At 43.1% G+C, this 12,293-nt stretch overlaps 1 protein-coding gene across 1 annotated transcript in view; it reads right to left on the bottom strand.

Moving 5' to 3' along the window:
- Positions 1 to 11,813, bottom strand: part of si:zfos-2326c3.2 (mitogen-activated protein kinase kinase kinase kinase 4) — a 48,455-nt gene extending 36,642 nt beyond the window's left edge. The window contains exons 1-4 of the mRNA XM_068740183.1: positions 11,757 to 11,813; positions 10,355 to 10,420; positions 2,311 to 2,367; positions 1 to 9 (exon numbers count right to left, since the gene is read on the bottom strand). The exon at positions 1 to 9 is cut by the window's left edge and continues 117 nt beyond it. Coding sequence (XP_068596284.1) covers positions 1 to 9; positions 2,311 to 2,367; positions 10,355 to 10,420; positions 11,757 to 11,813 — 189 coding nt within the window. The remainder of the gene's footprint in view (positions 10 to 2,310; positions 2,368 to 10,354; positions 10,421 to 11,756) is intronic.
- Positions 11,814 to 12,293: the final 480 nt, after the last annotated feature.

Below are 12,293 nucleotides of genomic sequence, written 5' to 3'. Positions count from 1 at the left end.
CTCTTCTTCCTGAACAAGAGATAAAGCAAAACTCAAACAACATCATGATGAAAACATACATTTACGACTGGCTGACTGGTTTTTAAAAGTATTTATATTTGGTACAGGCCAGGAGCAGTTTTTATTTATTTATTTATTTTTATCAATAATTCTTTGGCATCAAATTCTTATGAAATATTTACGTTTGACCTGACTGAAAGTATGAAAACTACAGAAGAAAATGATTCTCTCACAGCGAGAGGTTAACTTTGATAAAACTTTTCCTTTTTATTTATAGCCTTTCCAGTCAGATGTCGTAAAACCTCTGGGCAATCTTTGGCCCAGCTTTTGGACCATAATTCAACTGCTGCTACTTCTCCACAAAACATATAAGGTTGGTCAGTGCTATGAGATGCCAGAACAGAGAGACAGAAGAGAGGAAGCAGGGATACGAAAAGTTTAGTTCAGGTTGTATTTTCTTTTTTGTTATAAATCCTGGAAATGACTTGCAACTCCTCAGAATCACTGAAGCCTTTCCGCTGGACTGGAGGAGAAGAGGTGGAGAAAATCGATGCGGTTGGTAATCAGAAAAGATGAATCAACAGAGATCTTCTCCCAGTCAGTGAGGAGGCAAGATGACAAGGAGTGCTTGAACTTTCACCGCCAACTGAAACACATTGCTTGCTGCCTTTGTGTTTGTGCATGTGTGTGTGTGTGTGTGTGTGTGTGTGTGAATGAGAAGGGTTAGGGTTAGCTGAGCATTTCCTGCATCATTTTGTCGTGCAAAGATGACCCTCAAGTCTCAACAACAGGAAAGACACCAATCCTGCAATGGGAGTAGAAAACTGTCCGTACACCGGAATAACAGGCACTATGCAGGAACTGAAACTAGTGTTTTCTGGGGTTTGTTGTTTTTATTAGTCAGTTCTTGTTGGTTCAAAAACATACGTACAGTAACAAAGGCCAAAGCAGCGTATCCACCAAACAACATTATAAACTTTCCCCCCTGAGGTTGTACATATTTAGAAAGTATGATGTGTAGCATAGTATGTAAGATATAGTATGCTAATGCAGGGCTGTTGGCCTGTCATTGATTGTGGATTGAGTCAATTATGTTTCATTGATAATGATGCCAGATGAAAAGCTGGGGAGTCTCTGACCCTGAAAGGTACAAACGGACAGTTATATATTTGAACCATGTGGTGACACGGAATTATTGTTTTGGAAGAAGGAACATTGGGATCAGGTGTGATGACTTTCAGAGAAGCATTACCGATAAGAGTATATCACTGCTGAGAAACACACAAGCGAGAACATACAACAAGTACTCTGGCCATGGAGAGTTGTATTTCCAAATATTGTGGACCCTATCTAGCAGGAGACCTCAACCCGTTATTCTTAACTGCAGGCTTGCTGAAGATGATCTGACTGTTCCTGCATAGACTTTCCAAAGACAGAACATAATTAAATGCCAATTTAAAATCTTCCAACGATTTAGTGTCCGTTTTTGTTACTTTGAGGACCACAGCGGTGCCCATCGTAAACATGGCTGTTCGGAAGGGATCGTTTACGCAGCCTGAAGAATTGCTGGGTGCAGTTCTGATAGGATAATTTATATATTTCCATTGATCTAAAACTGTTATTGAAAAGAACAGCCCCATCTGGTGGGCAGCGATGTTGTTGTGCACCCTGAAGGTACTATGATGTCACTAGGGTCAATGGGTGGAGCCATGACCTTTGTCAATAAAAGTTAACCTGGAAGGGGAAACGAGGCAGAGCAAGATGGCGGCCGGTGGAAAGGCAAACCTAGAGTCTGCCGATTTCTTTACTGGTGCGTTGGTAATTAATAACACGATGATGGAGCCCTAAAACTCTATCAAGTTCTAATGTCCGTAACATTATATTCCGCATCCAACAGCAGCAAATCATTCTGAAAAGCCTTGGTGCAGCACTCTGCATGCTACATTCAGAAATCTGCACCTGCTTATTTGAAGTTCGGAGAAGCCAAACAGTCTGTAGAGCGCTGCACGGGAGCATCAACAGTTTAATTCTTCTTTAAAAAAACGTCATTCTCTAATATTATGCGTGCAAATACACACACATTACAAACACGCATGTTTAATATCCAAATTGCACCAAATTCGGGCCCACAGAAACCTGCTAAGTTGAGTGAACAGTTCTAGAGGAAGATGAATAACTCACAGAAAGACAAAGGTTCCTTCATGTATGGCCTTCAAAGCCCGCGCTCACATACAAAGCGTGCATGTATTCCTCCGACACGGGAAAAGCAAGTCAGCTTGCTGCACTATTCTCACACGCCGTTTCCTTTACCTCTGTGACGTCCATAACTTTGATAGCTGCCAGTTGGCCTGTCTTGACATGACAACCCTGGAGAAAGAAGAGAACAAAAATGTTTTTAGATTGACACAATTCAAACACTGTGTGTGTGTGTGTGTGTGTGTGTGTGTGTTGTGTGTGTGTGTGTGTGTGTGTGTGTGTGTGTGTGTGTGTCTGTGTGGGTGTGTGTAAATGAGAAGGCAGATTGTAGCTGAGCATTTCCTGCAGAAGATGACCATTTCTAATCCTGTCCAACCTGGTCACTCCCAAGGAGAACCTCAGCATCTTCATCTCCTCCACTTCTAGCTCCGCCTCCTGTCTTTTCCTCAGAGCCACTGTCTCTAAGCCGTCCATCATGGCTGTCCTCACCACTGTCTCTAAGCCGTCCATCATGGCTGTCCTCACCACTGTCTCTGAGCCGTCCATCATGGCTGTCCTCACCACTGTCTCTAAGTCGTCCATCATGGCTGTCCTCACCACTGTCTCTAAGCCGTCCATCATGGCTGTCCTCACCACTGTCTCTAAGCCGTCCATCATGGCTGTCCTCACCACTGTCTCTAAGCCGTCCATCATGGCTGTCCTCACCACTGTCTCTAAGCCGTCCATCATGGCTGTCCTCACCACTGTCTCTGAGCCGTCCATCATGGCTGTCCTCACCACTGTCTCTAAGCCGTCCATCATGGCTGTCCTCACCACTGTCTCTAAGCCGTCCATCATGTCTGTCCTCACCACTGTCTCTGAGCCGTCCATCATGGCTGTCCTCACCACTGTCTCTAAGCCGTCCATCATGTCTGTCCTCACCACTGTCTCTGAGCCGTCCATCATGGCTGTCCTCACCACTGTCTCTAAGTCGTCCATCATGGCTGTCCTCACCACTGTCTCTAAGCCGTCCATCATGGCTGTCCTCACCACTGTCTCTAAGCCGTCCATCATGGCTGTCCTCACCACTGTCTCTAAGCCGTCCATCATGGCTGTCCTCACCACTGTCTCTAAGCCGTCCATCATGGCTGTCCTCACCACTGTCTCTAAACCGTCCATCATGGCTGTCCTCACCACTGTCTCTAAACCGTCCATCATGGCTGTCCTCACCACTGTCTCTAAGCCGTCCATCATGGCTGTCCTCACCACTGTCTCTAAGCCGTCCATCATGCTGTCCTCACCACTGTCTCTAAGCCGTCCATCATGGCTGTCCTCACCACTGTCTCTAAGCCGTCCATCATGGCTGTCCTCACCACTGTCTCTAAGCCGTCCATCATGGCTGTCCTCACCACTGTCTCTGAGCCGTCCATCATGGCTGTCCTCACCACTGTCTCTCAGCCGTCCATCATGGCTGTCCTCACCACTGTCTCTGAGCCGTCCATCATGGCTGTCCTCACCACTGTCTCTCAGCCGTCCATCATGGCTGTCCTCACCACTGTCTCTCAGCCGTCCATCATGGCTGTCCTCACCGCTGTCTCTCAGCCATCCATCATGGCTGTCCTCACCGCTGTCTTGTAGACCTTTCCCTTCATCTACAGCTCTGTTTGTCTCCCTTCTTCTTGAAAACGGGCACCAGAACACTTCTCCTACATTCTCCTGGTATCTTCTTCCCCTCCATGATTGTATTGAACAACTCCATTAAAGGTTCTACAGCTTCCTCTCATAGACACTTCCATACCTCCACAGGTATGTCGTCCGGGCCAGCTGCCTTCCCATTCTTCATCCTCTTCATCGCCTTTCTAACTTCACCCTCACTAATCTTTGCTACTTCCTGGTACACAACAGGTTCCTCTGCTACCCTTTGTTCTCTCTCATTTTCTCATTCATCAATTCCTCTAAATACTTCTTCCATCTTCCTCCACACTACTGGCCTCTGTCAACACCTTCATCTCTACTCTTCATCACTCTAACATGCTGAACATCCTTCCCGTCTCTGTCTCTCTGTCTGGCCTTTCCCTTTTCCTGTCTACACGTCTGCACTTCCTGGTTCCACCACCAGGTCTGATCTCCTTTCCTTCCAGAAGACACACCCAGAACTCTCCTACCTGTCTCCCTGATCACCTGAGCTGTTGCATTCCAGTCTTCTGGAAGCGTCTCTTGCCCACCTTTCCCTGAAAGCCACACAACAGTCTTCATTCTTCAGCCTCCACCACTTTGTCTCCTTCACCAACACGCCCAGTGAGGTCTGCTCCAGTCACGCCTCTCTCACTGCTAGGGATGCTCTGAATCATTTCATCTAAGTCACTCCAGAACTTCTCCTCCTCCTCTAACTCACCTCCTGCTTGTGGAACATACCCACTAATATTCAACATGACTCCCTCAATCTCCAGCATCAGTCTGTCCGACACTCGATTCTCCTCTAGAACACTCTGCACAAACTCTTCCTTCAAGATAACCCCTCCTCCATTCCACTTTCCATCTCGTTGTTTCTGTTCCATCTCTATTTCTGATCGATATTGCACATGGATGTATTTTTTTATTGTCTACAGAGAGAAACATGATTAATTTTTTCAACAATTCTGCATTATGTTTCATTTCTGTATAGGCGCTTTGCTCACTTGTCAACAAACAAGTTATTTATGTTCACATATTCTGAACGTTTTCACGAAGACAGACAAGGTGTCAACAGGGTTTATCAAAAAGAAAAACTCACCATGTATTTAATGTGTGTGTGTGTGGGGGGGGGGGGGCGATCTTTAAATGTAAAAAGACAAATTAACTGAATTAAGGAGTGTTTTAATTAAGAGTATCTCTGCATTGCATTGCCATTGCTCTTTCCCGTGTTCCTGAGTTCAGGCGATGCTGGTCCCTCTGCTGCTAGTTGGCGCTCTGACCCCTGAATGATAAGATTGATGACATCGTGGAACCGCGTTACGTATAAATGGCTGTTTTGTTTTGTCCTGAATCAGTGGCCGTAAAACTCATGGAGGATAAAACACTGGCTGTTATTCTTCTATGCACATTATTCTTTTATATCGGATGCAACTTGTACTGTGTCAGGCTCACTGACCCTTATTCATCTCAAACTTGATCCAATAATCTCCAAGAGGACATTCTCTCCATAATTGCAAAGAATTGGGACAAATAAGAGAATGGCCTTCCTGTGATTATCTCCTGTGCAGGCACAACTCACAAATAGGAAATGTTCTAGTCTCCACTGGGCTAGTTATTAACAATAGACAACAGTGACACACACACACAGACAAAATAAAGAAACAGTCAGTGTACCAGTGCACGGCTCACGAGATATATGTGTGTGTGTGTGTGTGTGTGTGCGTGTGTGTGCGTGTGCGTGCATGTCTATACTGTCGGTCACAATGAGAAACAGGCAGAAATAATCCCTTTATAGTGATTGTAGTGAAATGTTTGAAGCTCAAAAACAAACCAAGATGTGTAAAGCCAATCTAATCGTCTGCATTATAGGATAGGCTACAATAAGCATTGCTTCTGCCTATTTCTTTTTTGGTTGTAATGTATATTTAGTTTTGTTTAAGTTGTATTTTTACGTCTTAATCTGACAAAATAAAACTCATCATATCATGAATCAAAGCGTTTCAATCTTTCAATACGATTCGCCATCCTGATTGTGAACCCTCGTTGTCGGAACTACTTTATCTCTATTGTACTTTTAAATCTATTGTACTTTTAATGCCAGTTTCTGCATTTAAAGAGCTTATAAAGAAGGACGGCAAGAATGTTCTAACGTATCCTCACACAGGATGGAACACACACACACTAGCAGTAATCAGCACAAGCTCGAATCCTCACGGGGGCTACTTTCCTCCTCGTTCTGTCATTTTCATCTGTCTCTCTCCCTCTTCCTTCCTCCCCTCCTCCCCGTATTTCACCTCTGCCTTCCTGCCTTTCACCATCTCTCCTTCCTCTCCTCTGTTTTCCTTTGTCTCTCCCCACATTTCCGTCCCTTCCTCTTCACCTCTAACACGCCCGAACACAACGCCTCAACACTGTTGGAAGATGTTTCCTGTCTTTCTGGGCATCTGTTCTTTCTTCTGCCAGCTCTGACTCCCACACGCTGCGGCTCAGCTTTCCAACCAAACGCTTTCATTTCAAACTTAGACAGTCTTTCAGATAATGCATAGGGAGTAGTTTGCAACAAGGATCTATCCACTTCATCATATGCAAAACGGAATATTCCTAACATGGATAAACGTCATTCATCTCAACTGATGCCAGTGTTCTTTACACACAAGCCCCTTGCAGAGGCTTCAGACGTGTTGCAGCTGCAGGGTGGGTCGTGCATGGAAGCTGGCTGGTTTAGCTTCAGCTCTAAGTAGCGGTTGTTCTGAATCTGAAAAATATTTTACGCTCTCGTCAGCATCATTTAACGCGAGTAAGATAAGGGTGGCGTTAATGTGGGTCACGGAAAGGGAAGCGACACTATTGGAACCAGAAAGGTTTCAGGAAGTGCATGTGATTCGATTTGGGACTCGTATTACAGCCAGCTGTTTTGTGGCTGCGCCTATAGTTCAGCGTGAATATACAGCGTCAGGGTTTAGCGAGAAACTGAGGCAGAGTCACGACTCCTTTCCCAAAAAATGTTGTGTGTTTTGGTATTTTATTCATGTTCTAAAATAATTTAACTGTGCAGGTCAGTTACTCCCTGAATGAATTTAGTCATGAGACCATACGTCAACTTTCTTTCTTTTTACTCATTGCATCAGCAGAGATCATGACATTTAGCTCAGATGTCACATTTCACATTGTACGCACTTACTTACCTCACACACACACACACACGCACACACACACACACACACACACGCGGCTTGCAGAGAAGGGAAGTTCCTATTGCAAAAAGGAAAACGCCCTGTGTACATTTTTGTGTGAGTGTTTGCATGATAAGTTGTGTATCCAGTAAATGCTTCTGTGATGCAGAACTAATGCAGACTGTGATGATGATGATGATGATGATGATGATGATAATAGTCATAATAGAGAACCTCGGAAACTTCTTAAAGTCTATTTGTCGCCTGCTGTCCTCCTGATAGACCTTTTTGAAAGTTTTTTTTTGCAGTTACGCTACATAACATACGTTATTGTATCTTCTTTTTATCATGTTATAGCAGGAATATCTGCTAGAAATTAAAATAAGAAGACATTCCTTCAGTCAAGCACAGATACGTACACAGAAACTACTGCAGGCATGCTCCTGTCACACTAATACGCGTAATACTTTGATTCATTGTCGTGTGTGTGCGTGTGTGTGTGTCTTCTGCCTCTGATGGTGTTGCTCTTCTATCCATATCTACAGCACAAATAAGGCAGCTACTTTAGAGACAAATCAATGTTATTGGCTTTCAAAGGAAAAGCAGTACAGAAACAAATCGTAAGAATACAACGAGAACTGCGTTCACTTCTGTGTGTCAATGTTGCTGAAGTGAAAAAGGTGACTGTGTGTATCTTGTCCAAAACTCTACAGGCTCGATTTTGTAGTACTTAATGTAGAGTATCTGTCAGACAGTTTAAGTTACTCAAACATAGTATTGCCAACAAATAACCCCCCAAAAGAACCCAGTCATTACGTCCTCTTGTCGGCCTTTAGATCGTATATCTGCCCTTCCCTTCTACCACTCACACGCAGTAATGACTCTGCATTGCCTTGCTTTGTGCTGAAGCCTCTTCAGCTACGATACGGCGGAAAAGCAAAAACAAGCGCGCTGAAGGCTCTTTGAGTTCAGTCTGTGAGGCAATTTGACTGGAAAGGCCTGATTGTTTTCTGAAGCCCTTATGACTCTCCTTTGCTTCTAATTTCATCTTTCATAGTCACACGGTCCTGTTTGCTGACCTGAAGGCTGCTCCACTGTGTTCCCATAGAAACGAGGCTGCTGAGGACTTCTTCCTCTGGGGGTCAATGGGATTGACTGACCTTCGGAATGCATTGCTGTGCCTCCTCAGTCATGGTACAATTTAGGAGTCGTTCCAACCAAGCGCAGATGCTCAAAAAAAAAGCTTCAATTTGTAAACAAACCATTTGAGCAGATAGAAGACGATGCATAATTTCACATGAACGCCGTTGACTTGGTCCAACTCCCTCAAACTCCAAACATTCTTTCTGTTTAACTTGCTTTCCTTCTAACATTCAGTTCAATGAGAGGCCAAAAGTGTCAGCCCAACCTCCATGTATTTATCTGTGCTTGTTCTGATTCCCCCCCCCCCCATGAGGTAATCTGGTGGGGGGGGGGGGGGTTGGTGATGGTATGAGTGTGTTTCTTTGTACTTTACAATTAAGCGCTGTAAAACAAGGAGTTACTAAAATCTTACAACTTCAACACTAAAGAATAATGTCTACATTCACCCCGAGATCAGGATCTGCCTCAAGAATGGCTCTTCTCTTGACCGAGCCTCCACCCTCCACCAAGTGACACAGAATCCAAGCTAGCAGAAACACAACGCTGCCTAAAGGCATGAGGTGGATGGGAAAAAAAAGAAATACTGACACAAAACTCTCTTGACAAGTCTCCATGTTTCATCACTAAAGGTAATGAAATGAGAATAACAGCTAGAAGGTCTGCTGCGCCACATCTGCTCAATGAAAACCAAACCACCTCCCCGTCTAGCAGCGATTTCTTCGTTATGCTCCTTTTCTCTCTATTGTTGTCTCCGTTCGGCCTTTCTCCGCCACCGCTGGACCATGCTGTGTTACACGGGAGGTGCCAATGTGTCAATGTCATCAACTCCGAGCATTTATATATAAAAATGATCGGCCAACCCGAGTACTCGCATGGGCCGGTGTTATTAAAGACGAGCTTGTTGGACCTTTTCGGGTTAGAGATGGACTCAAAATCAACTCCCAAACCTATACTGCCAGTTTTTAGAGGACACTTCCTTCAAGCAGTGTTACAGGAAAAGAAGACCCTGGTCTCCATCAGTGTACTCCACTGCGTGGCTAGCCTTGGCTAGCCGTGGAAAGGCCTTAAGGATGATAGAATAATGACATGGCCCCTTCCTCACATGACCTAAACCCCGCAGAGAACCTCTGGGCCCTTCTTCAAGATTTACAGTGAAGGAAAACAGTCCACCTCTCTGAATATTGTCTGAGTCCATGAATGGAAGGCTTGTGACTGTTCCTGAAGAGAAGGGTGATGACATTGATTGATTTCAACTATCAGAATATTTTCTTTGTAAATTTTGAGTTGTTTGTTCATTATTCTCACTTTAACAGATGAAAATTAACACGTTTTATTTAGCTTTACAATAATTCTGCACGCCAATAGATAAAGATAGATAAAGCCAAAATCTCACTTTCACCTTCTCAGATATTTAGGTTTGAGGTTTATGGCAATTTTTAATTGACAGAGAGCATTGTGATTATTCAATACTAACTGGAAATTCCATTTGCCAGTTACCTCATATTAAAACATCAATGAACGCGAGTCACAGAATGAAATACGTGATTTTGTCACCCTGTATGTGCCGTCCACCTCTTGACACATTGCAACACTTCCTCTTTCTGTAAATCAAGTGTTCACTGATGCACACACCCTGCTTCACGCACACACACACACACACACACACACACACAGGCACACGTGGGAAACTCTTCATTGACATCCTCCTCTTTTCTTACAGGAAACCCGTAAACCTCTGTAATTTACACAATAGAGGGCTGAATGTCATATAATATGAAGGCATAGTAAAGTATACACACAGACTGTGGTACTGCAGAGAAACCCAAAATGAGAATACACACACCTCTCATAGCCACAAACCACTCACACACACAAACAAACAGAGACCGTGATAAGGAAGTGAGCTCCACCCAGGTCCTTTACAAGATGCTGCTGATGTTGCAGATTTCAGTGTGTGTGTGTGTGTGTGTGTGCGTGTGTGTGTGTGTGTGTGAGAGAGAGAGAGCTACAGGATATTTCGGTCAGAAAGTTTCTACTTTTTCTTCACACCAACTGTGTGAAGCAAAGTTTTGCCAGAAGTGACACGTAGAGAGAGATAACATCAGCATCACATGATACAAGCGCTTTGATGTTTGACTATACAGACAACACAAACTTCTAAGACGGTGACGGTGGACAGTGGCACTGACCTTGTACACCTGACCGTAGGTTCCATTGCCAACGACCTCCACCAATTCAAAGATGCCTGCGGGATCCTAGGAAAAAGCAAAAGGAAAGAAAAGGGGGTCAAACGAGGAGGAGAAAACGCTGATTTTACTTTGTGGTGTAGAAAATGTAGAAAGGTTGAGTTGAATCGCAAAGTCGCTGTTTAGTGCAGGAAAAACTCTGATTAACAGCGTGTAAATGTATACTTGGTATTATGCACCGATGGGCAAGAACAATGCACTGGGATGAGGACAAGGGGAAGTGCAAATGTGGATTCAGGCTAAAGCGAATAATAATATGCCTGAATGTCAATGAAAATGTCATCAATAGTTTACATTACAGAGCTTATGTTCACTGACTATACAATTATTATCTCTTTAACACATATAAAATGCAACTTCATGGACTATAAACATTCCTGAGTGATTCAGTAACGCAGTAATTTAGTGGACTTACATAAAAGCATAGTATTACAGAAATATGATGTGAATCCAGCAGCAGCAATACAGACCCAGTAAAATAGCTATTAGACATTAAAATAACTATTAAACATTAAAATAGCTATTAAACATTAAAATAGCTATTAAACATTAAAATAGCTATTAAACATTATAATAGCTATTAAACATTATAATAGCTATTAGACATTATAATAACTATTAGACATTATAATAACTATTAGACATTATAATAACTATTAAACATTATAATAACTATTAAACATTATAATAACTATTAAACATTATAATAACTATTAAACATTAAAATAGCTATTAGACATTAAAATAGCTATTAAACATTAAAATAGCTATTAGACATTAAAATAGCTATTAAACATTAAAATAACTATTAAACATTAAAATAATTATTAAACATTACAATAGCTATTAAACATTACAATAACTATTAAACATTAAAATAGCTATTAAACATTATAAAAGATATTAAACATTACAATAACTATTAAACATTACAATAACTATTAAACATTAAAATAGCTATTAAACATTATAAAAGATATTAAACATTACAATAACTATTAAACATTACAATAACTATTAAACAGTTTTAATAGTTTTCACTTGTTTGCGTGTCAACAACAACAACTTCGGGCTGTGAACGCATCAACTCACACCCAACAGGACACACACGCACACACACACGCACACACACACGCACACACACACAACGGTTGCAGGTTCGACTCTCGGTTGGACTCAAGGCGGTCGGAGACACTCATGAGGCGAACTGGAGCCGAACCCGGAGCCGCTGCAGTGTTTTCAGCTCGAATCCCCTTTGAAGCGACCCTCACCCTCACCCTCACCCTCACCCTCACCCTCACCCTCACCCTCACCCTCCGCGGGACTCGAACGCAACGCGACTCACTCTCAAGGCGGCGAGCTCGATGCGGTCCGAACTCCGAGCGGCGTTTCCTCTCGACATCGTTCTCAGCAACTTTGTCTGCGGGCTGACGTTCGCGGGCCAGACATGGCCGGTCGCGGTTCCTCCTCCTCCGCAAACTAACGGGCTTTCCTCTGAGTGGGACCGTCCTGAAAGTTCTGCGTGGAACGCCGCTTCCGGGAAGCACCTTTCAAAATAAGTTTCGATATAAACAGACTTCCATGCGTTCATAAGAGCTTTTTACGAAAGCTTTGTTTCATTTCATTTTATTTATATATTTCTTTTGGAGACGACAAGAACAAGGATAGAAAAGAGGCATAAAACCGTGTGGGAACAGGTTTTCAAAGTTCACCACACGCAGACACCATTTAGAAGCGGGCTGTATTTTATTTTGTAGGATGCTTCACTTCCGGTTTTACTCTCGCTGCTTTGCGAAGGCGTTTCTCTTTATTTTCTGTCCTTAGTGCCCAAATGAAAACGATGAGAGGTTGTAGTTTATAACTACGACATGAAATATTTATT

Source organism: Brachionichthys hirsutus, chromosome 6 (assembly GCF_040956055.1).
Source record: "Brachionichthys hirsutus isolate HB-005 chromosome 6, CSIRO-AGI_Bhir_v1, whole genome shotgun sequence".
In the NCBI taxonomy this organism is placed as follows: domain Eukaryota; kingdom Metazoa; phylum Chordata; class Actinopteri; order Lophiiformes; family Brachionichthyidae; genus Brachionichthys; species Brachionichthys hirsutus.
Note: the sequence above shows the minus strand (reverse complement) of the source record. Positions and strands in the feature narration are given on the sequence as shown.